The 27,525-nt window shown below is 49.3% G+C and overlaps 1 protein-coding gene across 14 annotated transcripts in view; it reads left to right on the forward strand.

The window, feature by feature from the left end:
- The window catches only part of Camta1 (calmodulin binding transcription activator 1), an 820,478-nt gene that overhangs the window by 771,394 nt on the left and 21,559 nt on the right, over positions 1 to 27,525 (forward strand). For 7 of the 14 annotated variants that reach the window (XM_057784922.1, XM_057784923.1, XM_057784925.1 and 4 more), the window contains 5 exons: positions 19,298 to 19,449; positions 24,012 to 24,208; positions 24,584 to 24,662; positions 25,262 to 25,577; positions 25,953 to 26,476. In XM_057784922.1, the coding sequence (XP_057640905.1) occupies positions 19,298 to 19,449; positions 24,012 to 24,208; positions 24,584 to 24,662; positions 25,262 to 25,577; positions 25,953 to 26,476 (1,268 nt within the window). Of the gene's footprint in view, positions 1 to 2,735; positions 2,866 to 3,159; positions 3,178 to 19,297; positions 19,450 to 24,011; positions 24,209 to 24,583; positions 24,663 to 25,261; positions 25,578 to 25,952; positions 26,477 to 27,525 lie in introns of those variants that run through there. The other 7 variants (XM_057784929.1, XM_057784930.1, XM_057784932.1 and 4 more) reach the window with 4 other exon arrangements.

Raw genomic sequence — 27,525 nt, forward strand, 5'->3', positions numbered from 1 at the left:
TCTGCCTGAGGGATAAGACCGCACTTGGTCTGGGTCCCACCAACTGGACTCACAACTAACACATGAAAGCCTTCTTTTTCCCCGTTTCAGAAAAGGACCCAGGCACAAAGAAAGCTTGAGTCACATGCGTGCCTTACCCTTTCATTTTTTTTTTTTTTTAACTTAGAGGAAAACCAAGTTGGAGCAACCAACCACCTGTGGACCTCAGTTGGAGCACACTGTCAGAGTTCTGAGTCAGTCACACAAGCATCCAGCTCACCCCAGCTCCACCTGGCTCCCTGTGCACTGGCCAAGGAGGATTCTTATTCCTGTGGTTTAGTGGTGACTCAGTCGCAGGAAGTGCCTGCTAGGAGACTATGCCATCAGATGAATAAGAAAAGGACATTCCTACTGCAGAGCCACTAATGCAGGCTGCCTAGACAGAACACTCCTACCTGTAGACCGCAGCCTGGACAGGGGAGTTCAACCATGCCTTCTGTACTGCAGCAGACATCAGCCCCCCTTGCTTCTCATGCCTTGTGGACATGGGGTTGCTAGAAAGTGAAGGAAAGATCAGTCATACACTCTCTGGGGGCTCTCCCTAGACAGCTGGGATACCCGCGGTGAACTCTGCCCCTTCCTGTAAAACAAAAACAAACCAATATAAGACAAAGAGCTTTCTCACATGGGCGGGAGGGGGAATGCAACCTGGGGATCCCTGTTTCTGCTTCCTAGCTCGGTCTTGGTGCCTGGATGCTCGTCATCATGCATTCCCTGGCATGTTAGAGTACAGGGCAGGTGTGGGTCTTTATGTTTGTCTCATTCACCCAGTTTGGGTATTGTTCATAGTCGATCCAAAGCAACCCAGCAATTAGCTGCAGACACAAAGTGTGCCCAGCTACACTGTGGTTGTTCACAGACATATTAGGGCCACCTTGCTAACCTTTAAGATCTTGATGAATTACACTATACACGTGGAATAATGCACGGGTTATACATACAAACCAAAACTGCTCAGGCCAACACCAGAACATCACTTGAAATTCAGAACCATCCAGCCTCTTCTAGTTACTGCTCAGAATGCCCAAGTTACCCTGATTTAGTTCAGAAGGCAACAATAGCTAACTTCATGGTGCATGGTGTGCTCATGCTGTGCCTTCCATCACCTAGTAACACTTGCCCTGCATATACAAAGAAACAACACAGAGCAGGGTGCATGGGTGAAAAGTGACAGCGTCTGGCTCTGAATTTGGGTAGTTTGTGTCCAGAGTTAAAGGGTCCTTAACTACTGCCTGTGCACTGTGTCCCTAGAGAGAGGCAGACCCCACTCACAGGTGCTGCAATTCCAGAGCGGACAGTGTCATCAGCACAGTTCTGCCCACAGATGCAGAAAAAGTGCTAAGTGTGGTGAGGCTTGAGGCAAGGCTTAGGGATCGACAGAAGTTCCCCTAGTACCTGAAGGGGAGTTGGGAAATTGTGCGGCTCCTGTGTGGGTCCAGAGTAGAGGCTGGTGGACTCTGAGGGACCTAGTGGGAGTGTCTCAATGCTGTGGAGTCCCGACTGCCAAAGCAGGCTGCCAAACTGAACTTGCTCATGTTGGGTCTGGGGCCAGACCCCAAGAGAGACTGTCCACCACCGACTCACTTTTTGTGTGTGAGTGCAGGGCATCCTGCACCTGGATTGTAGCCACTGATTCACCTTTGGTTGTTGGAACTTAAGGACTATGCAAAAGTGTCATTTTCATAGTGTGATTGGGTAGGGCCAAGACGCTCCTATCTTTGTTATGTAGAGACTTTTAACCCAGATTAGCAGAAAAGATGTAACATCATCTTTAAAGTTAACAGACAATATAAAGGAAAAACAAAAGATGGCCCTTCAGAAGCACGTGTGGGTCACACTTTCTATGTGCAAGGTCTTGGGTGGGTGAGTGGTTAAGTGAATAATGGTAAGATATAAATGTCTGAGAGAATTAAGGGCCCGTGGCGTCCCCCCTGGGATGCCTACGGAGACTATGTGGGGGACAAAGAGCCTTGAGAGTTCTGTTTAGCTTTGTGGCAGGACGCAAGAGAATATATTTTGGCGAAGTATCCAAGTGGATGATTACAGCGCTACAAATTGGGGACAACCGGGCTGCATCTGAGTAGGCGGAGGCCCCATGACTCTAAGCTAAGGACTTCGAGCTCTGACCACAAAAATGGGAAGGGCCTTGAATTCCCAGGGGTGCAAAGTCACTGTCACAACCCTGCGGGCCCCACCTAGGCCAGCGCAGAGCCCCCTCCCCCGCTCTCTGCATTGCAGACGCCGGGGCCTCTGGGCCCCTGGGAACGGGCTCCCGGGCCCACCCGACGGCGCTGCGCAGCTAGGAGCTGAGGGGAAGGTGCTGGCGCGGCGGCCCGTCGCGCCGGGAGACGCCCTGCCTACGAGGTGCATCCAGGCTGGAGGCGGAGGGAGCAGCCGCGAGCACAGGGCGGCGGCTCGGGTCCCACGCAGCCCCACGAGCGCGCGACGCCCTCCTGGCCCGGCCCGACGCCGTCCAGCGCGACGCCGCCAGGCTGGGCGCAGTTCCGGCGCAGTCCGCGCGCCGAGCCGCTCCGCGCCCCACACCTGCTTCTGCCCGGCTCCGGGTGACGTGGCGCACTTCGATTGGCCTTCTCGGCGCTGGGGGCGGAGCCGGGCCCGGTGAGCTCACCGCCGCGCCCCTCCATTGGCCGTGGCAGCGCACTCGGGCTGTGGCGGGGAGACCGCGGTACCCAGAGCCCAGCGCGTCGTTCCAGCGGCGGCGTGTGGAGTGGAGCGACTCGGGCGGGGCCGGGCGGGGCGGAGAGCCGGGCACGGGCGGCTTGGCGCCGGGCGGACCAAGGGTGATTACTGTGCTCCCACGTCCCAGTGAGTGTGTGCGTGGCGGAGGGGCGAGGGCGGAGGCTGGTGCGCGGGCGGGAGGACGGGTGTGGGGCAGCACGAGTGTTCGCGGGGGCGCGAGAGTGAGGAAGAGGAGCATCGGGGGAGCAATGTGCGGGCACGCGTGATTCTAGAGCGCGTGGGGGGAGCGAGGACGTCCGGGCTGTGTTTTGACAGGCGCGGCAGTGGGTGCGCGCGTGTTTGTTTATAGCGCGAGTGAAGCCTGAAGCGTGCACGGGGACCTGGTGTTGTGGGGGCGTGTTTCTGGAGCGACTGGGGGAAGTCCGGTCGCCGGAGCAGGTACCTTTGAGGATTGCGTGTGAGACGTGCGTGCTTTGGGAGCGAGTGGGGCAGCGTGCGTGGATGGCGGAGTGGAGCGTGGGGAACCGAGCCTTGTGTCTGGAGCCATCACGGGCGCGAGGCCCGTGTTTACAGGAGGGCGTGTGTTTGGGTGAGCGTGCGCAGAGCAGGTGTGAGGCACGCACGCGGGCTCGTGGGAAACAGAGTGTGTTTACGTGAGCTGGGGCGCGCGCGGGGCCGGGCGCCAGCGCGCATTTCTGGAGCGCGCGTGTTTATGTGCGGCGCGGCGGGGGCGCGCGGGCGGGGGGCGCGCTCCTGCTCCGCCGCTGCGCTGAGCTTCCCCTCCTTCTGCCCGCCGGCCCGCGCCCCTCGCCCGGTTCCCCCACGCGGCGGCCGCAGCCCGGCTCAGCACCCGCGGTGCAAGCGAAGTGCACCCGAGTGCAGCGAAGGCTGCTTTGTTTTTCATGCGCCCCAGGAAAGTTGATAGGGAAGGTGTGGAAGAACTTTCTGAGAGCTTGGCTTACCTGCAGCCCAGAAGCAGGGTGTTGGAGGGAGGGTATGTTCTTCTTCGCCGCCACCCGCGTACCACACCCTAGGGGGGGCCCTATTGCTCCCTTGATTTCTCCGTGATTTGCACAGCGTTAAGAGGTAGCACCTAGCTTTGTTAGAACCCGTAGGTTAAGATCGAACACCAAAACACATATCCAAGGCGTGCGTATTGTCTTCGGGTCTCACCTTCCTGCTTGGTCCTCTGGTGTTTGGTCTATTTTCTTTTGGAGAACCTGAGGTAGCTGATAAAGAAAGCGACCCAGTAAACAACCGGAAGGTTCTGGGAATCTCACCTTGGCTGAATTGGTTGTTTCTCCTCTCAGAGAGGCCACATTTGCAGTTTCTAACTGTGCTCCCAAGCAGTTCTGTAGCAGAATGAACAAACGGACTGCACAGTCTCCCTCCAGAACCGGTGTGCACAGAAACTAACTATTGCTCAGAAATCCAATAAACAGAATCATTAAGCAGTACCCAGTGCTTTCCCCTGGCGTGTGTGTGTGTGTGTGTGTGTGTAGGTAAATCATTTGTTATTTGAAAACCTGAATCGCTAGATAGCAAATTACCTTGTGGGACTTTTTTCTTTGTATTGGATTTAGGGAGCGATAACCTTTACTGTTCCAGAAAGTCGTGTTTACTTATAGGGTTCATTTGTCTTGGTAGTGAAGCAAAGCAGAGGAGTGTTGCAAATTGTTTAGGAACCTCAGCGGGTCTGGTTAATTCTATCCTGGACAACCCAAGTGGACACAGATCGTTTAAGGAAAACAGCCTTGCACGTTTTCAGGGTTTTAAATCGCAGGCATGGTGTTTTTGGCTTTCTTTCCGCCTTCTATTCAGGGCTGAGCTGGGTCCTCCTACCTAGAATAGCTGTCACTGCTGTATAATGTGCTTGGACTGTTACAGAATTCATGGATAACAGGTGGGACTGAGAATTCTTTATTTCACACAAGCAAATCAAGACGAAGAGTCAGTTGACAGTGAAAGTATCCGTAGGAGGAGGCGTGAAGCTCCTACTGACAGCTAGGATTCCAGGCTCTGCACTAGAATGGCTGGCTGTCCCCTGGCAGTGTGGGACGCGTAAATTGGGGGATCTAGAGTTTCCTTTGGAAATCTGTCACAATGACTTCGGGTGTGTCATGCTTTCTCGTGAACTTCGGAAGTGACAGTACTGTGTGTATAACCTGCCTTTTAAGAAAGTATTTAGAGAGAATTGAATATATGCATACAAAACACAAGTTTGCATGTTGCCCAGTAAAAATCAGTGGAGACCATTTTGTTAAGCTTAACGCAGCCCTGCCTGGTTTTCTGGAAGTCCTTCCTCCTTTCCCAGCCGAGTACACCTCCCTTCCTCTGCTCCCCACGCTTCACTGTGTGCTCTTGGATCTTCACAACTTTAAAGGGCTCTGCTCTCTCTGAACTAATTTGATGTTTGTGTCCCATCGATACTGTCAAAAGAGGGAGGCTCTCAGGTTGGTGCTAGGTCTTCATCATTAAACTGAGTGGAGCGTCCCGTCACGGCGTCCGAGCCTGATATTTGGGAGCTCGTTTCAGCTACCTATTTCTTTGCCAAAAAGCTTCTGGCAGCCATGTGTGATGTGGTTTTATTTGTGCGTAGCTCACCTTCCAAACGGGTGAGGGTGGGGGTGCCTGAGGGAGGCTACTGAGATATAGATAAAAATAGAAGAAATAAAAGAGGATTAGACAAAGGGAAGGTACAGGAGAGGCCAGCAGGGAAACTTCCTAGGGGTTGGCCATAAATTGCTCTTTAGGCTGTCTGACAGTTGTAGACTAAAACAGCACGTGGGTAATTTTATCTTTCCTACCCTTTTTTGAATATCTATTTCATGTGAGGTCAGACAGCCATCGGGGGATTTTTTTGTTTTGTTTTGTTTTTTTTGGTTTTTTTCGAGACAGGGTTTCTCTGTAGCTTTGGTGCCGGCATCGGGGGATTTTAAAATGCTAATGGGAGAAATCCAGATGATATGTGTCGTTACATTGACAACCATGTGTTAATATTAGCCACAGTTAACATTTAGGAAGTGATTATTAGCCTACTGGGTAACACATGAGTGTTGTCACCTCATGTCATAAGGACCGTGGTGCCCAGACCTGCTGAGATCTGTGTGAATAGGTTTACCCTCCTCCTGAGGAAAGCCAGGAAGCCCAGTGACTCCTTGCTGTTCCCTGGTGTGCTTGCATTTGGGTTACCGCACAACAGGCAGACAAGCAGTTGCTTTCGTCACCTGGGAAGTCACTCCCTGCTATCCAAGCAGCGTGTCTCCTGTTAACTGTTACCACCATCTAGGTCTTTCCAGGTTTGCAGTCAGGCCCATGAACTTCCACACATCAAGACTCAGTGCTAAACTCTGTCTGTTCTCCAAGCTTGACTCCGGTCTCACCTCATTGACACAGCCCTTACCATCATCTGGATTGAATGAGTGGCTGTTACGGGTGTGTGGAGGGTGGCATAAGAGCTACCCCTTCCTTCCCGACTGTACCTGGTGTGATACAGTCTAGGAGTTAGAACTTGGTACATATTAATAAAGATACCATCCAGCCTTGTGCTCCTCGCTGAACAGAACCAGAATCCAAGTGAGAATACTCTTAAGCTTGAACTCAGCCTGCTCCTACTCACGCATCGGGTTTAGTGTTATCTCCTGGCTGTCTAGATGCAACCTTCACACGCTCTCCCACTGAGGTCGGTTCAAGGTCTCTGCTGTGTGTGTTCCTTCTTACATGGTCTCGAGGTGGCCCTGGAAACTGTGGACACTGTACCCGTATACGATAGCTTAAGTCACGTGTGGATCTTCTTCCTGGGGGTGCTTGCTGTTGACGATTCTGTATAAGTGACAGCCGTTTCATGTCACATCAATAATAAGATAGGTCCTAGGGCTGGGTCTCCACTTTACCACTAACTAAAGCAATAGGGACATTGTCTTATATCCCTGAATCACAGTCTCTTATCTGTCTCCCAAAACTGTAAGTGGTTCAGGAAGTAGATTTAGTGGGTCATTACCAACGAGTTTTTAAGTCAAAGTGTTTTGCACGTAAGTGTGGATTGGGGAGTCTTGTTTAAGGTGTGTGTGTGGGCACGCATTTGTCTATCTGCTTAGTGGGTTCTATTGCAGTAGGCCACAGTCAGAAGAAGTCAAAAGCCATTGAATCAGAAATTCCTAGACTGTCTTTCAGTTCTGGTGTTTGTGATTCTGCTCTGTGGGATGTGTCTGTGCCACCGCGTTCGGCAGCAACCCAAGGCTTGAAGAGTTAAGATTCTTCGAGACATAAATTCGACAACAGATGGTCTCAAGCGAGGCCAGAGCACAGTCTGCCTTTGCCATCTTTCTGAATTCTATGGGTAATGAGCATTAAGTTGGGCTCCACACAAGCATGGCAGCTTGTTTCTGCCATAATTTACCCAATTTTCTGAGAAAAATCTAGCAATGTTAGGGTAATACTAATATATAGTTAGTGATAAAGAATATTTTACTTATACATAAAAAATAGAAATCTTTGGTATTTAGCAAAAAGATCATTTTCATAGAAAATAGGGTTCCGTTTCTTAGCATTACACACCTGTGGTTTGGACTGCCCAGCGAAGATTGTATTTAGGAATCTCGTTGTCTTTTCTTGTGAAAGAAACCATTGATTCTATTCTAGCCAGAATCAATGCCTTTGGCTTTTCAAGGCGTGAAAGGTGTTTTGGTTACTGACGTAAAACAATAGGAAGCACTAATAACTCTGCACTAATAACTCTAAAAGTGTACAAGCATAACTGCTTGAGCTGAGCATTTTCCCTTCCTGATTCTTGACTTTGCCTCATCTAATTTGCCATGGTTGTATACATTTTCATCAGCCACCTCAAACAGATGCGGCATTCAGGATTGCCACCGACTAAGTAAGGGTGAGGAACAGACTAACTGGACTCTGGGGGAACAGACTGGAGCAGAGAGGGAAAGCCATGGAAAGTGAGGAAGGAGGAAGCGCCATGTGTAGGGCTGGCATCCACGGTTGCCAGAAATCGTTATTAACCTTTTGTTCTGTTTTTTAACTGTCCTCCATACCTTTTGAACCATGCTCAGAATGGGTTCAGGAAGTCCACTTTGGGGGTGTGTATGAGGATGGCAGGACAGGACCCCCACACTTGATTGAAGTCACCTCTAGTGACAACCCCTGGCTGATTTTCTCTCTTCTAGTCAGACCTGGCTTGGGGGGGGAGAGTGCTGGGGGACACGAAGCGCTAAGTGTCCTCCCACAGTCACCACATGGAAGGAGCCCTGCGCAGATGAGGACATGTACTGATGCAGCAGATGGAGCCCAGGACCAAACAGTCCTCTTGAGGGAAGATTCTAAGGACCAAGCGCTTCCTAAAACCAGTTGTTCCCTTCACAGATACAGTGTTTCAAGAAGTATGCTGAATTTAACAAAATGTTTATTCTTTTATCAGAAAGACCTGTGATGAATTATAAGATGTCTTTAATTTTATGTATTGAGGTTTACCTGCAGTATGTCCACTATTTTAAGAATTAGAGCTGTTTCTTTCCACATATATGTATTTCAATCGATTCATCTAAAAGGAAGTTTGCCTATATTTCAGAGTTTATAGCATTGTGAAAAAATATGGTTATTAAATATTCAAGTTGTAAGGTAGAAGTATGCCATCGTAGAACTCCCTGTTTTAAAAAATAAAATGTTAGGCTGGGTGTGGTGGTGTACACCTTTAATCCCAGCGCTTGTGAGGCAGAGGTAGGACTCTCTGAGTTCAAGGCCTGTCTAGTCTGTGTAGGGAGCTTCAGGCCAGCACAGCTACATAGTGAGACACTGTCTCAAAAATAAGCCAAACGATAGTGGTGCACTCCTTTAATCCCAGCACTTGGCAGGCAGAGGCAGGTGGATCTCTGTGAGCTGGAGGCCAGCCTGGTCTACAAGAGCTAGTTGTAGGACGGGTTCCAAAGCTACAGAGAAACCCTGTCTTGAAAAACCAAAATAGAATAAAAATCTTTTGAATCATCTGGGACTTTAACATCCTCACAACTTAGCAAGTCTGCAGGGTGTGTCTGTGCAGGTGACGTCCCCAAAATGAGCCCGAGAGACAGGCCTTGCCAACCACAGGCGTCTGACAACACATGGAGAGTGAGCGAGTCAGGAATCAGCAAGGGAATTCTTCCATCCAGTGTGTAGACTGCACGGTTCCTCAGATACTGGAAACCAGCAGGAACTTGGGACTAAGAGCATCCCCGTGGATGGACGTCCTAACTGGAAGCTGAGCGCCCCTGTGGATGGATGTCCAAACTGGAAACTGAGCGTCCCTCTGGATGGACGTCCTAACTGGAAACTGAGCATCCCCGTGGATGGATGTTCTAACTGGATGCTGAGCATCCCTGTGAACGGACGTCCTAACTGGATGCTGAGCGCCCCTGTGGATGGACGTCCTAACTGGAAACTGAGTGTCCCTGTGGATGGACGTCCTAGCTGGAAGCTGGTAGACCAGGTTTATCTGCCTGCTCTTCCCCAAGGGCCTTAAAACATCCTTTCTTCTGCACTGAGTTTTCCCCCTCTGCTTCCTCTGGCCTCGTTCCCAACCTTGCAGAGCACTGCTTTTATGGGGAAAGTGGCCCCAGTTGAAGTCACTATATGGTGTCATATAATGAGGTGTTTTGTTTGTTTCAGAGGCCTGGTCCTTGGTATATCTTTGATAGGATAGATAAAAGATGGTCATGCCAAATGAAGGGCAGGAAGTGGCGGGTGTGTGTGGTGACACATGCCTGTAACCTCAGCAATTGGAGGTGGAGGGAAAAGGGTCAGGAGTTTACAGTCGGTCTTGGCTTCATAGTGACTTTGAGCTGCAAATTACCCTGTCTCAGAAAACAAAACAAAACCAAAGCAATTGGTAAACAAAGCAAGAAATTTCTTTTAGTGACTTGGTTAGAAAAAAACAAACCGTCATAGAAATGTCAATAGCTCGTTACTGAGGTTCACATCTTACCTCTCAGATGGGTGAAATTTGCTGTTATTTCTCAGTGCATGTTTCTTTTCTTTTTCAGTTTTTAATTTTGGACTTTTTGAGACGGTGTTTCTACGTAGCCTTGGCTGTCTTGGAACTCTGTAGACCAGGCTGGCCTTGAACTCACAGAGATCCACCTGCTTCTGCCTCCCAAGTGCTGGGATTAAGGTGTGCGCCACCACACTCAACTTTGTGCATATTTCTGTTATGTACCCTGTATGCTGCAAGCCTGTAGTCGAGCTGGACATACTGGCAGCTTCTTGGGGACTCCCAAAGAATTTCAAGTGGCTTTTGGTGACACCTATAACCACGGAACAGCCAACTTGCCGTCACTTGATTACGGTGTTCGCTCCTTCTGGCGGTCTGCCTGCTTCATTCCTTGTCCTTTTCAGTCCTTAGGCATTAGGGGCTTTGCTCTGAATTTTCTTCCTACAAGCCAGTTAGCTTTCCTGCCACCCGTGTGTCTTCCTGTCTGTCCCCTGAGCCTAAGGCTAGCACTTGTCTTTGAAGAACCTTCTCAGGCTTCAGTGTAACCTGCTTCCCCCATGTCTGTCTGATGACTCCTTTCTTGTTTATCATATTTTTTTATTAGCCTATATTCATTGTCCAGAACGATGGGTTTCATTGTGTATTTTCTCAGTGCGCTTGGATTGTTGAGGAGGCTGCTCTCCGATTTGGTTGCCTTCTGAAAAGTTAGCATATGTAAAAGGGAACTCTGTGAAAGTGGGCACTGACCCTCTGGTCTTTGGTCGGAATCCTGTTCTCTTCAATTCTAACTAGTTGCTGTTTCGCTGCCTTGAAATCCAGGTGGATTGTCCTTCGTTGATAGCAAGGTCAGTTCCTGCAGTAACTTGGGGCTCTCTCCTGCGTAATGCTCTTGCAGCGATGGCTGAGCTCCTCGGACATCCCACAGAACCCTGGGGTTTTCCCTTGCACCTCTGGCTCTCATATTGGACAGCTGCAAGCAGGAGAAATCGTTAAGTTTGCTTTGCTCCTTAGTGCTACCGACAGTCGTTTTTGTTCAGCAGTCTCCCAGAAGAGTTCTGGGCATTCCTAAGACTCTCACTCAGAATTGTGTGGAACAAAGACGCGGAGAAATTGGAGTCCCAAACCGCTGCAAGTGGACAAGCTGGAGGAAGCACCCTAACCTCCCATTCTAGCGTTTTAGTCTGCAGAGTTGGAGGGTTTTTAAAAAGTGGAGTATGGCAGTTTTTTTCCTAAGGCTAAATTTAGCAGTTGCTTTGGAAAATCGGAGTGGTACAGCATGTGCCTTATCTCGGACTGGCCCTTACCCTTCCCTCTGCACTCAGACATCTTACACGGCTTGCCAGGGAGAAGCAGCTTAATGGACTCCAGCGGTCCCGTTTATTCTGGGAAGGAATGAAGTGACTTCAATTTTCCCATCTTTCCAAGCTTCCTGAAACATTCAGGAGACTTCCTAAGCAGCAATTACAGTTCTTTACAGAAATAGTTCGAGCCATGCCTCCTGCTTTGTCAGCTCTTGCTGTCACCGAAGCCAAGGGCTGTAAATGGAACGAGAGACGGCTTCTCATTCCCTGTCCAAATAGCAACAGGAGGCACATGTGCACTTGAGACACAAATAACGTGTTTTAAAATAGCAGGTGGTATTTGATGATGCTCCTTCATTCATTTACCTGCCAAGGCAAACTTTCTTCTGCTCTGGCAACAAGACTGAAGTGACTCAGTGCCCACGCTGCGTCTCTTCGTGCATTGCGCATTAGCCGAGTTACAGGCACCCGTGCCCAAGCACGCGTCCGAGGTTCTTCTAGAGAAGATTTCTTTGGTTTCACATAATTAAAATTTCATGTTTACATAGCAGCTTAACCCGACAGACCTGTTTAATACTTTGGTAACTGATTACAGCTCTGCCTAATCATGAAGGTATGCTCCGTGGCTGGTCATTCATGTAGTCCACTTCCCAAGAGAAAAGGGAGCATCTAACAGTTAGGGGTCAGTGATATTTTTAGTGTGCAGCGCCAGCGGCTGCAGAAAAGTGACATTGCTCTGCTGGGAAGTTCCAGCTTGTGTCTGAGGACGTCAGATGGTCGCGTTTTGCTGCCAGGCTTCTCCGCCAACACCATGTAGTGACATCATTTCTTTACCTGAGCTGAGAACAAAGGGGGTGGGGAGCCGCCAGGTAAACACTGTTTTTTAAACCATCCACCCACCAATTCAGCTCCATTGCACTTTGACCATCTCAGCCAATCCCTCTCCACCGAAGCAGACAATAGGAACTGCTGATTGGCGCCTAGATCCACCCAGACAGTGAAATGAAATTCACCGAGTCCTTGGCCAGTCTGTAAATGACCTCATCAATAGCCTGGCTCCCAGGTGCTTAAATTAGAAAACAATACTCCTTCCCCTGAGCACTCATCCACTGTGGTGCCAGATCCCTGCTTCCCAAAAGCCACACACAAGTCTTGCCAGTAGTGGAATGACATACAGGAAAACGAGTGCACTTTTGTCTGCTGAGTTCTCTTAGGACAGAGGGCAATAGAGGGAATGGGAACGGGGCGCAGTGGAAAGAACACTTGGGATTCCAACCTGTGTTCAGATCTCTGCCCTGATGCTTAAAAACAGCCTGACCTTGGGTAAGGAATCTCCTTCCTAAGCCTCAGCTTTCTCCTGTCAAGAACCCTGCAGTCATTGGGAAAATGGAGCTTACACGTGGGGTGCCTGGTTTCTGCAGCTCAGTAGCTGTCGTTAGTGCACCGGCCACACGGGCTTACGAAGAATCAGAGGTTCACAGGTGGACGTCGGAAAAGGGCAGTATCAGCCCAGAGGCGTGGAAAGTTCCTGGTGTGTTAGAAAACAAGAAACAACACAGAAATATGACCTGAACTGGTTGCTAAAGAGCATGCCACGATACAAAAAAAGAGCTTAGCTTTATGTTTTATGTCCAAAGAGAGGGAGTTAATTTTAAAATGTTTTTGGATTTATTTCATATGTGTGTTTTGTCTGCATGAAAGTGCATCCCTTGCATGCAGTACTTGTGACTACCAGAAGAGAGTGCCATATCCTCTGGAACTGGAGTTACTGGTGGTTATGAGCCGTCATATTGGTGCTGGGAACCTAACGTGGGTCCTCTGCAAGAGCAGTAAGTGCTCTTAACTGCTCAGCCATTTCTCATCCTCCTAATAAAAAAATAAAAAATAAAAAAATAAAAAAATAAAACTTTATTTTCAGGGTATGGGTGCTCTGTCTGCATGTGTGTGTGTGCATCGTTTCTGTGCCTGGTCCCACTGAGGCCAGAGATGTTGTAAGCCACCTTGTGTGTGCTGGAAATGGAAACCCGGGTCCTCTGGAAGAATAGCTAGTGCTCTTAACTGCTGCACCCTCTCTTCAGTTCCCTGCCCCAGTGTTTTAAATTGTTTGCTCTCAGGTAAAAAACCATCCAGCACAGCCATGGAAATCACTGGGCCCTGAAACTTAAAATGCGATGTACAAATCAGGAGCAAGCAGGGGATGCAGCGGGCTCAGGGAAGGCTTGGGAACTTTAAAGATCTAGGCAGCTGTCAGCTTGGACTGTTGTAAAACGGGTCCCTATCAGAGTGATAACGATGTCCTGTTTGACTCCATGGTTCATTGCATAATGGGAAAGGCTAGTCAGGTAAACCAAGCCCCAAGTAGCCATTCTTGTTTGTTGTTTTTTGCTTAAGACAGTGTCTTACTATGTAGACCTGGCTGGCCTGGAACTCGCGACTTAGACCAGGCTGGATTTGAACTCGCAGGACTGCCTGTCTCTGCCGGAGTTCAAAGGTGTGCACCACCACACCAACAAGCTGTTCTACATTCTTGGGCATGGATTAGTTATGCCATATTTTCTTTCTTTCTGATCTTTGTAACCATCAGAGCTGTCCGTGGCTAGAGTGTAGTTTTCTTTGTATTTATATTTTCTAAAATATTGTTGGAAACTGTAAGAATTGGAGTAAGAATGGTCGGGCATGCTACTGTCCCTGCCATGCATACCTGTGGGGATCTCCCTCCCTCTCTCTCTCCCTTCCTCCCTCCCTCCCTTCCCTTTTGCAGTCTGACCCATCACTGGGCAGAATCTGCAGCATGTCTCTCTTGCCTTACTATGTCTAGGTAACACCTTTTCTTTTGATATTTTTTTGCCTGTGTTTCAGTGGCCCCAGGGGATAAGAATGAACATTGCAACACTATTCTCAGCTGTCAGTGTAGACTCCAGTTTAACATCTGAGCGGATGGGTTACTGTAGATGCATATGTCTGTATATATACCGTGTCCACCAGCTCTGTCCACTGACAGCCTTGAAGCAGAGCAGTGAGCTCACAGCGCACCCAAGTCTTGGTTCCTAAATGCTCTTCTCCAGTGAAAGGGAGCAAACCCCACACCTCACAGGGATTGTGTCTTCTAAGGCTGGGCAGGAGAAATACAGGCAAACCCAGAGCTCCCATGGCATGTCCCTGGAGGTTAAGAGCGTGCTCAAAAGAGGAAAACGGTGGTGACATGACAGAGAAACGTGGGGTCCCGCCTGGAAGAGTATGTGGCTAAAGCAGGGACACTGAACAAGAAGTCAGTAATAATAGTGTTGATTGTGACCAGGGTGGAAAATAAGTACACACAAGTGACTAACGGACAAGACTTCCTTCCTCACTGGAGAACTCCAGATGGCATGTGACACCCCTTCCTAAGACATGGGACTCAGTGCCCTTCCCTTTGATCATAGAAGTTATGTGAGAAAAATCCCAACTTTACCAACAAGTCCAGCAGTCCCCTCCCCAAACTATACAGCCCAGGGTCACACCATCCATGCACCTCAGACCCGCCGATGTCCTGGAGGGAGGACAGTCTACCTCTGGTGTCCCTTAAAACTCCACAGTCCGTGTCCAGTCAGCAGATAATCCTAAAAGGGAGAACCATCTGCAGGACATCCAGTTAGTGTTCTTCAAACTTACGGAAGTCGGGAGTAAGAGCTAGTGACAGCCACAAGTCCAAGGAGCCTTAGACCTGAGTGTTGCATGTCCTGGGCTAAGCCCTGAAACAGAGAAGGCCCATTAGCGGGCGGTGAGCTACAATCAGACTCAGGTCTGTGGTCAATAGTAGAGCCATATGATGTTAGTTTCTTCATCTTAACAAGGGGTTAAATGATATGTTAGTATTAGCCACGTGTATATAAATAAAATGTGTTTAAAATTTATGTATATACACATATATGTATATATATTTTTAAAGGCCCCATAGCAGACGCCAGCGTGACGGTAGCTCACACTTAGAAGTCTCCTCACTTAGTCCTCACATGTTAGTTTATTTAATCCAAACAAGATAGACCTTGGTACACCTACTTTACAGATGAGAGAAGCGAGGTATCAGGTGGGTCACACTGTAACTGGGTCCTACCAAGAGCTCTGATCTCTCCCGTGTTCCTTCTACTGTGTTTTCGCTGCACGGTTGAAGAATGCCATCTCTACAAAAAGTGGTTTAAGGTAAAAGATAGTCCTCATGAGAGCTTGGGTGAATCAGGAACCCGGAGAGCTGGGATGCAGGCCCTTGTGTGCGCTTGTTCTGTGGGGAGGAGCCTGACAATGGCTAAAGTACCTTTCCCTTCCTGAAGTCGTGCAAGGGCAGAGACAAACACCAGGGAGTACGTCCCACCGTGAATAGAAACTGGAATGTGGTTAGTGCTTGGCTAGGTGCGGCGAGCAGTGTCGGGGGTGGGATGGGGCACAGGGTCTTAACGTTTTCAAGTACTGGCAGATCTGAGTTGGCTCTGCACTTGGGGGAAAGTGTGTGTCCCAATTCTCGTCAGTAGAGCTGCAGTGGATGGGGCCAAGCAGAGTTTACCCAAGGTGGTGCTGGGGAGGAATCTGCTCTGTCAGACGGTCATCCAAGCACTGGGTGGAAGAGAGAGGGGTGTTCTTTCACAGTGGAAACAAGCCAGGGCCTGAGCCAGGTTCCTTGAAACGTGGTCCTGACTAGCATCCGCGGCATCCCCTGAGAGCTTGTTAGAAATGCAGTTGCTGGGCCTCACCCAGACCTGCGGGGTCAGAAACTCTAGGAATAGAGCCGAGCAGTCTCTCAAGTGCTCCTAAAATGAAAAGCACTGGTGTCAGAGCCCATTTTGTATGGAGATAGTGAAGTTTAGTGCCTTCTTGGTCCCCATGGTGTACTGGTTTCAGGACATCGCGAACATACCAGGCTCCAAGACTGCTCAGGTCTTTTGCATGGCGTGTTTGCATAGAGCCTCTGCTCATCTTTCGTACGGTTGATCATGTCATGGATGTTTACCATGTGTAATACAAGGTAAACACTGTCTCAGTGGTTGCGCTGTGTTAGGAAATGACTGCAAGGAGCCCGTGCATGTGCGATGTGAATGGTTGGGTGTAGCGGCTGATGAGGCAAGCACCGTATCACTGTGTACAGCCCAAGCATTTTGGTGTTTGCCTTTTTCTCTCAACGGGGTCTTACCTTGTAGTCCTGGCTGGCCTGGAGCTTGCTATGTAGACCAGGCTGGCCTCAAACTCACAGAGATGCTTGACTCAGCCTCCTGAGTTCTAGGATTAAAGGCGTGAGCCACTATGCCCAGCCCTCAGGCATTTTAAAATTTGAAACAGCCGGGCGGTGGTGGCGCACGCCTTTAATCCCAGCACTTGGGAGGCAGAGGCAGGAGGATCTCTGTGAGTTCGAGACCAGCCTGGTCTACAAGAGCTAGTTCCAGGACAGGCTCCAAAACCACAGAGAAACCCTGTCTCGAAAAACCTAAATAAATAAATAAATAAATAAATAAATAAATAAATAAATAAATAAAAATAAATAAAATTTGAAACAGTGTGTCAGTAAGTTACCCAGACGTGCTTTGAACTCCTGATTCTCTTGCCTTACCCTCTTATTCTAGCAGCCACTGGGCCTGGGCTTTCTGTTTTGCTGTATGTGTGTACGCTCAAGGGCTCAGACTAGGAGCATGATGGATCCAGCTAGTCCAGGTTGCCCAGGGATCCCATCCCTACCTCCCGAGCGCTGGGATTATAGACGGGTTATTATATCTGCTCCAGCTTTACAATGCTTACTTTACTGGAGATCTCAAGTTCACACATGTGCTTGCATGGCAAGCGCTAATGGACTGAGCCGTCTCACATCTCCTCCACCATCATTAAAGAGTATTTCCCATCTTTCAAGGATACAGAGGCGGCTCTGTTCGAGACGGGCTGATTTATAAAGAGGCATTTACTTGCCTCGTGATTCAGAGGCTGGGCATCATCCTGCAGTGCTCCTTGGAGAAGCCAAATACATGGAAGCACTCAGTGCATAGCAACAGGGCAGCCCTGTTCCTAGAGATCAGAAGCCAGTGTGGGAGTTGTAGTGTTTGCCAGGAGAGTCCGTGTGTGTCGTGTCTGGGCCTGGTAGGAGGGATGAGCAAGTGACCACCCTTAGCACAACACACTCCAGCTCTGTCCCACAGGGAATGGGTGGGTATGACCAGGTCTCGGGACATTCAGCACCTGTGTGACTTTGTCTCATGAGGGGGTGTTCATCTTGGCTGCCGGGTTCACGGTGCCTGGGAAAAGTGCAGGATTACAAAGAAGCTGCCGGAGCTGTGGAGGTTTAGAATCAAGCTATGTCATTTCGTGGGCTGAGTTAGCCTAGTACAGGCCCAGGGAGGAATGGAGGTCAGGCTGCAGGAACCCCTGCAGGGCAGTGTTCTGTCTCTAGCTGGCTTCTGATGGAGGGGCCTGTTTCCTGCAGCATTTAGGTTCCCAGGAAGAGGTGTGTGATCAGTCAAGGCCCCTCTGGCCATCCCATCCCCCGCCTTCACCCTGAGGCTTCCCTGCATGACACTTGGGTGAAATCCTCCAAGATGGCCATACCCACCTGTGCGCGTGAAACTGGAGCAGAGGTGGATGGTCTCCCACTCACCCGAGGGAGCAGTGTTTGTTTCTACTGATGGTATTCGTGGAGGCAACATTGGGACTTGTAGAAGGGTTTTGGTTTAGTAAAGTAAAAGGAATTTGATGACAAGTTGGCATTTAAAATTTCCAGGCAAGAAGTCCGTTTTTTAGGGCACTTCAAACCTGTGCTTCTGTCTTTCGGTAATGGTTCCTTCCTGGGGCCTTTGAGAGGCCAAAGAGGAGTCGTCCCTGTGTGTCCCTGTCTGTAAAGTGAAGCAACGGTGTCTGCCTGAGTGTTGGTGCAGAGCCAGGGCAGGCTTGAGTGGTGCTGTCCTGTGTCTCTTGCCTCTGCCTTTCTTCCCTTCTTGTATGTGAGCTGCCCTGCTCAGTAGTCTAGGCAACACTGGTGGGGTAGCGGGGAGCACTGCCCCCTCACCAGTCTGGAGCCAGTGGTGGGGTAGCGGGGAGCACTGACAGATCTACCCTTTCCAGGCTTGTCACTCAGATACCGTGTTCTGACCAGAGCTGTGTCTTTCGCACTCTGGGGAGAAACATGCTGTAACTGTCTTCAGCCAGGTCCTGAAGACCATAGTTCATCTTTAGAAGCTGATGGTGAGCACACTCATTTGGGGCATAATATGTTCTGAGCATGGACATGTGTGAACCAGTGTGATTCTCACAGTAACTCTCTTCCCACCGAGGAGCTGAGACTTGGAGGTATGGCAGGTGGGTAGTGTGTCCTAGCTGTGTGGTTAGCCTACAGCGCAGCAGGGTCCCAAGCAGCCCACCTCTCCAGCTGACCCTCTGTGTGTTGTCTCAGGCCTTTGTATTTACTCCTTTACACACTTTCACCCCTTCATTCCTGGCTGGTGTATCTGGTTTTCCTTCTCAACCAGAAGGAAGCCAACCAGACTTAAGGGCTGCCTTTCCTACCTGGGTTCCGTACCCACCCACTGTTCCTGGTCACATCCATTAGCTGCCTGTTCTGCACATTATAATTGGGCTCCTGCAGAAAGAACCCCTTTCTGCCCTCCCCACTAATAAGCCCCTGGCACCATACTTATGACAATCCGTGGCATTAATATAGGCACTGATGACTTTAACATGGTTTGGACTCCTCTTATTCCTGTGACGAATCCTGACTCTCCCTGCGTGTGCATTTGCGTGCACACAGCTGCGGTGCAGACGTGCTGTCTGGTCTTCACTCAGCAGTATAGAATCACGCTTTGTCAATTCCAGTCCCAGCTCCCACAGTGTTGGCCTGTTCCTTTTCCTAGGTAGGAGTGAGACTGTTAAACTTGTCTGAGTGCTTACCTTGTATATACCCATCCTGCCTCCTTCCTTACTAGCTCACCATACCCACTTCCTGTGTCTGCCCTGGGTGGGGAGGGGGGCGTCTGTCAGATCTCCTCGAGGTTTCTATGGGGAATTCCACAAAGATATAGAGAAGCAAGAACCCCAAAGCAAGATTTTTGACACAGAGGGATTTTTCGGGCCCTTCCTCTGGGGACTGGGGCTGCTGTAAACACTGCATCCTGGTGCGCAGCAGAGGCTGCGTGTGTGCTGGGGAAGCTGAGCTGCTGTAGTCCCTCATTTGGCAGAGTTACTGACAGCCTTTTGGACGCCTGACTCCCAAGCTGGCATAGGCCACAGGTCAAATGTCTTTCGTCTAGAATGCAGCCTCAGTCCTCCTGCTCTGCCCTAGATAACCAGTTCAGGATGTCCATCCTGGAGCGGCTGGAGCAGATGGAGAGGAGGATGGCCGAGATGACGGGCTCCCAGCAGCACAAGCAGACGAGCAGCGGAGGCGGCAGTGGAGGTGGCAGCGGAAGTGGTACCGGAGGGGGCCAGGCCCAGGTAGGCCCTGCCGTTGGCAGTTTCTGTTTGCTTTAGTGCTTCACTCGTGTGCGAGACACCTGGTCCCAGTGACCCCCCTGCTGCTCCTGCCGTCATTCGGAGACTGGGAGAGGATTGCCAGGGACATGGTTCTTGCTGCCTGTGCTCGGGTTGTGCGGTGTCGAGGACACCTCGGTGCAGGGACTTACCACCCGGGGTTGTCAGCTGTCCTTGGTCTCAGATCTTACTGTGTTCCCCAGTAGCTGGAAGGAGCAGCCAGGGCTCGATGCATGTCTGCTGAAACTCTGGACTCAACCAGTCTTTCTTTTTCATACTCTGTGTCTTAACCCTGTCTTAGGAAATACAGGGCATAACTTAATTCAGCTGGTCTTAAACCTTTTTGAGCCCCCGGAAGGTGAACTCAGAAAATGGTTCATGGAATGTTGTTCAGTGAGGAACAGCATCCCGTTACACTGTCTTCTCATCCTTCACATGTGCATCCCCTTTTGTTTTGGTTTGGTTTGGTTTTGGTTTTCGAGATAGGGTTTCCGTGTGTAACAGTCGTAGCTGTCCTGGAACTAGCTCTTGTAGGCCAGGCTGTCCTGAACTAGCTCCTGTAGACCAGGCTGTCCTGAACTAGCTCCTGTAGACCAGGCTGTCCTGAACTAGCTCCTGTAGACCAGGCTGTCCTGAACTAGCTCCTGTAGACCAGGCTGTCCTGAACTAGCTCTTGTAGACCAGGCTGGCCTGAACTAGCTCCTGTAGACCAGGCTGTCCTGAACTAGCTCTTGTAGACCAGGCTGGCCTTGAACTCACCAGTGATTCACCTGTTCCCCTTTTGTTTTTAAATTTTATTTTCTTCAGTATACATGACAGTCAAGTGATGTCAAGGATAACTTTGGGGAGTCAGTTTTCTCCTCATACCTTGGTTCCAGGGACTGAACTCAGGCTGACAGGCCCGATACAAGCCCCTCTGTCTATGAGCATCCCATCCAGCAGCCACATGTACTGTTTTCATGTGCTGCACAAGTGTGTCACGTGACCAAGTGCAGGGCAGTGACCAAGTTTCGCTTTAAAACATCCCATCTATGGGGCTAGAGAGATGGCTCAGTGGTTAAGAGTACTGACTGCTCTTCCAGAGGATCTGGGTTCAATTCCCAGCACCCACATGACAGCTCACAACTGTCTGAAGATCCAATTGCAGAGGATGTGACACCTTCACACCAATGCACATAAAATAAAGTTAAATAAACCATAAAAAATATTTTTTAAAAAAACAACAACATTCCATCTAGGAGCTTTATTTTAAGAAAGTTTGAGAACAAACTATTTCTTATGACTCCCTGAGATTGAGATTGAGGACCAGGTGATATTTCTTATCTTCACTACCGAGTGCTTTCCTGAAAGCTGCAGGGAGCCCCTTCTTGCTCTTCAGTGTAAAGGATGACTTCCTTTCAGAATTCTCTCTCTCTTTCTCTCTTCTCCCATACGTCTCCTTTTGTTTTGAGACAGGGTCTCACCATGTAGCCTGACTGGCCTGGAACTCACTATGTAGACCGTGGTGGCCTCAAATTCATAGAGATTTGCTTCCTCTGCCTCTGAAGTGCTGGGGTCAAAGGTGTACATCACCACCATGCCCTGCAGAATTTCCTCTTTTAAAGTACATTTTGTTTGTTTGTTTGGAAACCTTGTAAATATGAAACACTAGCAATATTTTATTTTTATGTTCATCAATGTTGTGCCTGTATGTGTGTACCTGTATATGTATGTGTGCCTGTATATGTATGTGTGCCTGTATGTGTGTGCCTGTATATGTATGTGTGCCTGTATGTGTGTGCCTGTATATGTATGTGTGCCTGTATGCATGTGCACCATGTGCATGCAGTACCTAAAGAGACCAGATGGGGGCATCAGATTCCTGTGGAGCTGAACCTACAGATGGTTGTGAACCATCATGTGGGTTCTGGTCATTGAACTGGGTCCTCTGCAAGAGCAGCCAGTGCTCTTACCCGCTGAGCTATCTCTCTAGTACCAGTGTTTTTAATATTAATAATAGATGAAAACAAAAACATAGCGTCTGTGCCCACACTAATCTCAGATTTTCTCTGACTTCCCCACCTTCAGAAGTTGATGACAGAGACCACATGTGTTGTTAAGGCTGGGGTAGAATCAAGGGATCTTCCTTCCTCTGCCTCCCGAGTACTGGGATTAAAGGCACGCACCCGTGCAAATATGGTGTTTGTCTCTACCCGACATTGCTAAGTTTTGTAAACCAAGTGATCCTTGTTTAATTGATCTGAGGACCAAATAAGAAGTTCCCATGAAATCCTTTTCAGACACAAACACTGTAAAGGGGACAGTCTACCATATTCAGGCTCAGCCACATGGCAATGGCCCTCTTTGACCTGATACAGTGTCAAGTACAGCTACTATGGGTTATGCTGTTGATTTGCTCTCCAGTAGATGATGGTATCTGCTACATGATGGGAAACGCTCCCCATTCATTCACTGGTTGATGATCTCCATGTCTCCATAAAGTTGTCTGTTTGGTGTCTGCCTGGGTCAAGGCCAGCCTGCTGCGGATTGGGATGGCCCTGCCATCTTTGGGATGTTTTGACAACTCTGGCTGAGGAATGGCATTGCATCCATCAGCTGCCTTTTTTAATTTTTGGAAACATGTTTTCCATATTTAAAAATAAAGAGCAGTGAGGAACAATGTTATTTTTGTACTAATTGGATTATATGGAATTTATTGCCAGAAAAGTAAATGCTTTCCCAGTGACACCAGAGATGAGAATTAGGCTGGACGTGCCACTTGGCTGGGAGTGTGGTGTGTCGAACGTAAGACTGCTTCTGAGACTCGGGCTGCGGTGGTCACCAGCCTTGACTTCACCCTCTTTCGTGTGGCCAGCGTTGGTGAACTCATCTCCTGTGGGCCCGTATGATTAGTGACCCTTATGGCTCATATAGCTCATGCTTTACCAAGTATCCCTTAAAGACAAAAAAAATAAATAAATAAAAATTGAGGGCTAGAGAGATGGCTCATTGGTTAAAAGCATGGGCTGCTCTCACTCCCAGCACCCACATGATGGCTGGCCAGCTCTAATTCTGTGGACACCTGGCACATATATGGAACGTGCAGGCAAACACTCTAACATATAAAAAAATGTTTTTGGGCCGGGCGGTGGTGGCGCACGCCTTTAATCCCAGCACTCGGGAGGCAGAGGCAGGCGGATCTCTGTGAGTTCGAGACCAGCCTGGTCTACAGAGCTAGTTCCAGGACAGGCTCCAAAGCCACAGAGAAACCCTGTCTCGAAAAACCAAAAAAAAAAAAAAAAATGTTTTTGGATAGTTTTAAGCATTTTTTCTAAAGGTTTCCAGAGAAGCACGAATCAGCTGTCAGTGTGACCCAGATGAAAAGTTACTGCCTGTGATGTTTGCTCCTGCTGGGCGCCTAGGGTTGTCTCCTGAGACATCCCTGTGCCACAGTCACTGTGACTGCTAGTGATGAGAGCCCTGGCACCTCAGCTTCAGGGTGCTGTTCCCTTGTTGCTTAGTCTTTAAGAACAATAATAATAACAATAATAATAACTTTTGCTTTTATATCTCAGTTTAAACAAAATTCTTTTAAAAATGAAACATTTCAGTAAGATAGAACTTGTGTGTGTCTGTATGTGTGTATAAAATTCATTGTTACACTTTCATATGCCCCTGCTTATTCTCTTTCAAATTCATGGCCTCTTTTTTATTAATTTTGTTTACATACATATGTGTATGTGTATAGACATACATAAATACGCATCCCTAAATACAACCTGCTCGGTTTATAGCATGTTAACTTGTGTTCAGGGCTGACCATTTCACCAGCTGGTGCACTCTTTCCTGGGGAAGACCACTTCTCCCACTCTTGGCGTTCCTCAGCCTGAAGTGCTTTGTGTACGGTTGAAGCCTTTGGCATGTCTATTATATAAAAAATATATTAGGGGCTGGCAAGATGGCTCAGCAGATCAGACCTCATACTGCTCTTACAGCAGGACCCAATCTCAGTTCCCAGCACCCTCGTCTTATGGCTCATCACTGGCTGTAACTCTGTTCCAGGGAACCCAACACCCTCTTCCAGCATCCTCACGCACACACCTGCGCTCATGCACACATTCATAATGCATATATATATATATGTATACATGCACACGCACACACACAGAAACTTAAAAATAATGTGTGTGTTGCTGGGTGATGGTGGCGCACGCCTTTAAACCCAGCACTCAGGAGGCAGAGGCAGGAGGATCTCTGTGAGTTTGAGGCCAGCCTGGTCTACAAGAGCTAGTTCCGAGACAGGCACCAAAGCTACAGAGAAACCTTGCGCACATGCCTAGGCCAGAAGGCAACTTACCATGTGGCTTCCGGGTATCCAGCCCTGATCATCAGGCTTGGCAGCAGGATCCTTTACCCTCAGAGCCATCTTGCCAGCCCCTTCTATTTCTTAACATTTATTTTCACTGTTACTATGTTTTCTGCTGGCTGCTAACTCATCGTCTCTGGTGTGGCCTCGGGGGTAACGTGTACTTTCTCATGACACACAGTGTGCTTCGGGCACCGGGACCCTAGGGAGCTGCTTCGAGAGTCGTGTGGTTGTTGTCTGTGAGAAGATGATGAGCCGAGCCTGCTGGGCCAAATCCAAGCATTTGATCCATTCGAAGACTTTCCGTGGAATGACCCTCTTACACCTGGCTGCTGCCCAGGGCTACGCCACCCTGATCCAGACCCTCATCAAATGGCGGTAAGGCCGGGTGCAAAGGACTCGGCTGTCCTCACTTCTCAGTTTCCTGGGCTTTCCCAAAGAAGTTCAGTCATTTGTTGCATGTGATAGCCCGTGAGCCAGGGCTTTTTCCCAGAACAGTTCAGTTCCTGAGAGGTTCATGTGGTCTCGTGCCCTAGACAGCTGAGTGAGATACGAGATGTCAGACTTTTTGTTCCCCTTGGGCTTCTGTTAAGTGGAATCCAAACTACCTTTGAAGTCCAGAGTCCCATTTCTTCATGTCAAGAAGGCTAGGTGCCCAGTTTGGTTTCATTTTCATGGGTTTTGTGTTATCCCGGTATTTCCTTTCCTCATGGGTTAACCTGTGGTAACCTCTGTGCTCTCCATCCCCAACAGCACAAAGCATGCAGACAGCATTGATTTGGAACTGGAAGTTGACCCCCTGAATGTGGACCACTTCTCCTGTACTCCTCTGGTAAGGAATAGGCTTGTTAGCCAGGCGTTGGTGGTGCACACCTTTAATCCCAGTGTTTGGGAGATAGAGGCAGGCAGATCTCTGGGTTTGTAGCCAGCCTGGTTCACAGAGTGATTTTAGGACATCCAGGGCTGCACAGAGAAACCCTGTCTCAGGGGAGGTGGGGGAGAAAGAGACTTGTTTATAGTCTTTGACCATCTCTGGACTGGCAAAGGGACACTGACCCCAGTGATGAGATACAAAACAGGGTATGATGGTGCAGGCCTCTAACGTCAGCTTTTGGGGAGGAAACACAAGGTTCAGAAGTTCAGGGCCACCCTTGGCTGCACAGTGAATTAATGCCAGCCTGGGCTGTATGAGACCCTTTCTGGGAAAAAAAGAAATACAAAGATAAATTCTAAACTGATTTGGCAAAGTGAATTTTTAAACTCTGGAGACTGTCAGACATGCACACTGGAATCGGGCATTTGTTAGAGGCGACTGTAATGGCCCCACTGAGATTGCCAAAGAGACTTGTAGATCCACTGCTAGCAACAGCAAAAGTGAAGTGTGTTTTTGGCCTCTTGCTGAGTTCCTTGTTCTGTCTTCCCGACTTTCAGATGTGGGCTTGTGCCCTAGGGCACTTGGAAGCGGCAGTGGTGCTGTACAAATGGGACCGTCGTGCCATCTCCATCCCAGACTCTCTGGGGAGGCTGCCTTTGGGAATTGCCAGGTCGAGGGGCCATGTGAAATTAGCAGAGTGTCTGGAGCATCTGCAAAGAGACGAGCAGGCTCAGCTGGGACAGACCCCCAGGATCCACTGTGCCCCAAGCGAAGAGCCAAGCACAGACAGCTGGATGGCCCAGTGGCACAGGGAGGCCATGAGCTCTCCAGAAATACCCAAAGGAGTCACCGTCATTGCAAGCACCAATCCAGGTACAAATTCACAAGGGTTTCATCTCGGAACTTGCCAGCTTCCCCATTGGCTTTCCGCAGCTTCCCTTAGAAGAGTCCATAGAATACCCACATACTTTTAAGGGTTGGCGGCAAGGGGAGGGTTACATAGTGTTTCTGATTTTCCTTTTAAAATAGCTAGTGCCCCTCCCAGTATGGAAAGTCTGTCTGTCCAGGACACACACCCCTTGGAGGATTATCTAAGTACAGGCAGTGCTGCTGGGGAATGGCGACAGCTTGGGAACGTGTCTTGCGCTCCAGCTTCGCACTTCTTATCTCTGAGGCGTAACGTGTTGGTTCTTTAGGATTCCTGCTTTCGTCACCTGTCCTGACTGTCCTTTCTACTGTACTTTTCAGATCTGAGAAGACCTCGGTCTGAACCCTCTAATTACTACAGCAGTGAGAGCCACAAAGATTATCCAGCTCCCAAAAAGCATAAATTGAACCCCGAGTCCTTCCAGGCAAGGCAGGAGAAACTGCTTTGCACTGCACTGAGTCTGGAGCAGCCAAATATCAGGAAGCAGAGCCCTAGTTCTAAGCAGTCCTCCCCTGAAACAATCAGCCCCAGTGAAGGAGTGAGGGACTACAGCCGGGAAGCCTCCCCTCCCGCTCCAGAGTCGGCAGCATTCCAAGCCTCTGCACCTCAGCCTGTAGTAAAGTGGAGTTCCAAAGATCTTTACATTGGTGTGTCTACAGTGCAGGTGACTGGAAATCCGAAGGGGACCAGTGTAGTAAAGGACGCGGCGCCTTCACAGGTGCGTCCGAGGGAACCAATGAGTGTCCTGATGATGGCTAACCGAGAGGTGGTGAATACAGAGATGGGGGCCTACCGGGATAGTGCAGAGAGCGAGGAGTGCCCACAGCCTATGGATGACATTCAGGTAAGACTCATCAGGTAAGCCTGCAGAAGCCAGAACCTCACTGTGGCTGTGAACGTCGCTGTTCACTTTTGAAAGTCATGTAATTGTACACCCCCAGATCCCTGGTCCCCCCGCCTCCACCCAGGAAGGGTTTGCAGTCTGGTCTCACTTGGGGGAATGTTGAGTGTCTGTTTACCCTGGGCTACTTTCCTTCTGTGACGTGGGCACTGTGAATACGGCCTGACCACAGGTCCTCATCAAAGCCTCCTGGTGCCAACCCTTTCAGAACTCAACTACAACCCTCTAATGAGTCTCCTGCTTCCTTGCATCCAAGAGGACAGCTTCACCATTTTCAGTACTGGTTGTAATAGAGGCAAGGCCCTAAAAATAGCCAGCAAGGAAGTCTGCAGACAGGATTTGGATTATCTGAGTGACTGACTGACTAGCACGGCCGTCATCCAGCCATTGTGAAGGACATCTGTGTCTTGATGCTCACATGTCGTGTAGTGAAATACCTCTAGGGCTTACCACTGGATGCCCTTGTAATGAATGTAGGAAGCACAGGTCCTGAGGGCACTGAACCTGTAGACGAAATGAGGCATCAGGCGATTAAGACAGAGTCTGTCAATTCAGAATCACAGAGGCAGTCAGAAGGGGCAACCAGAGAACACGGGATGGCCATCTCTGTTTCCAGACTCTTGTTGATGCAACCCAGAGCGAAAGGAAGACCCAAGGGCACCCACGCGTAGGGAGTGATGCTGGAGTGGGAAGGTGCAGGGAAGTAACTGCTGAGTCACTGCCGAGCATTTCACCCTTGGGTTCTGTGAAGGACACATGCTTGCTTATTACCACCCTGCTCCTAGTGGATGGGAGACCCCACCCCTGATTTACCAACAGCCATGTAGCCAGGAGGATGCCGGCCAAGTTAAATCACGTAGTGTTGTTTAGGCAAACACTCTCCTGAGTACAATCCTCAGCCCCTTTTAAATTTCACCTCAAGACCTAGTCTCATTAAGCTCCCCAGGCTGGCGTCACACTTACAATCCTCTCATTTCTGCCTCCCAAGGAGC

The sequence above is a fragment of the Chionomys nivalis genome, chromosome 11, assembly GCF_950005125.1.
Source record: "Chionomys nivalis chromosome 11, mChiNiv1.1, whole genome shotgun sequence".
Classification (NCBI taxonomy): Eukaryota; Metazoa; Chordata; class Mammalia; order Rodentia; family Cricetidae; genus Chionomys; species Chionomys nivalis.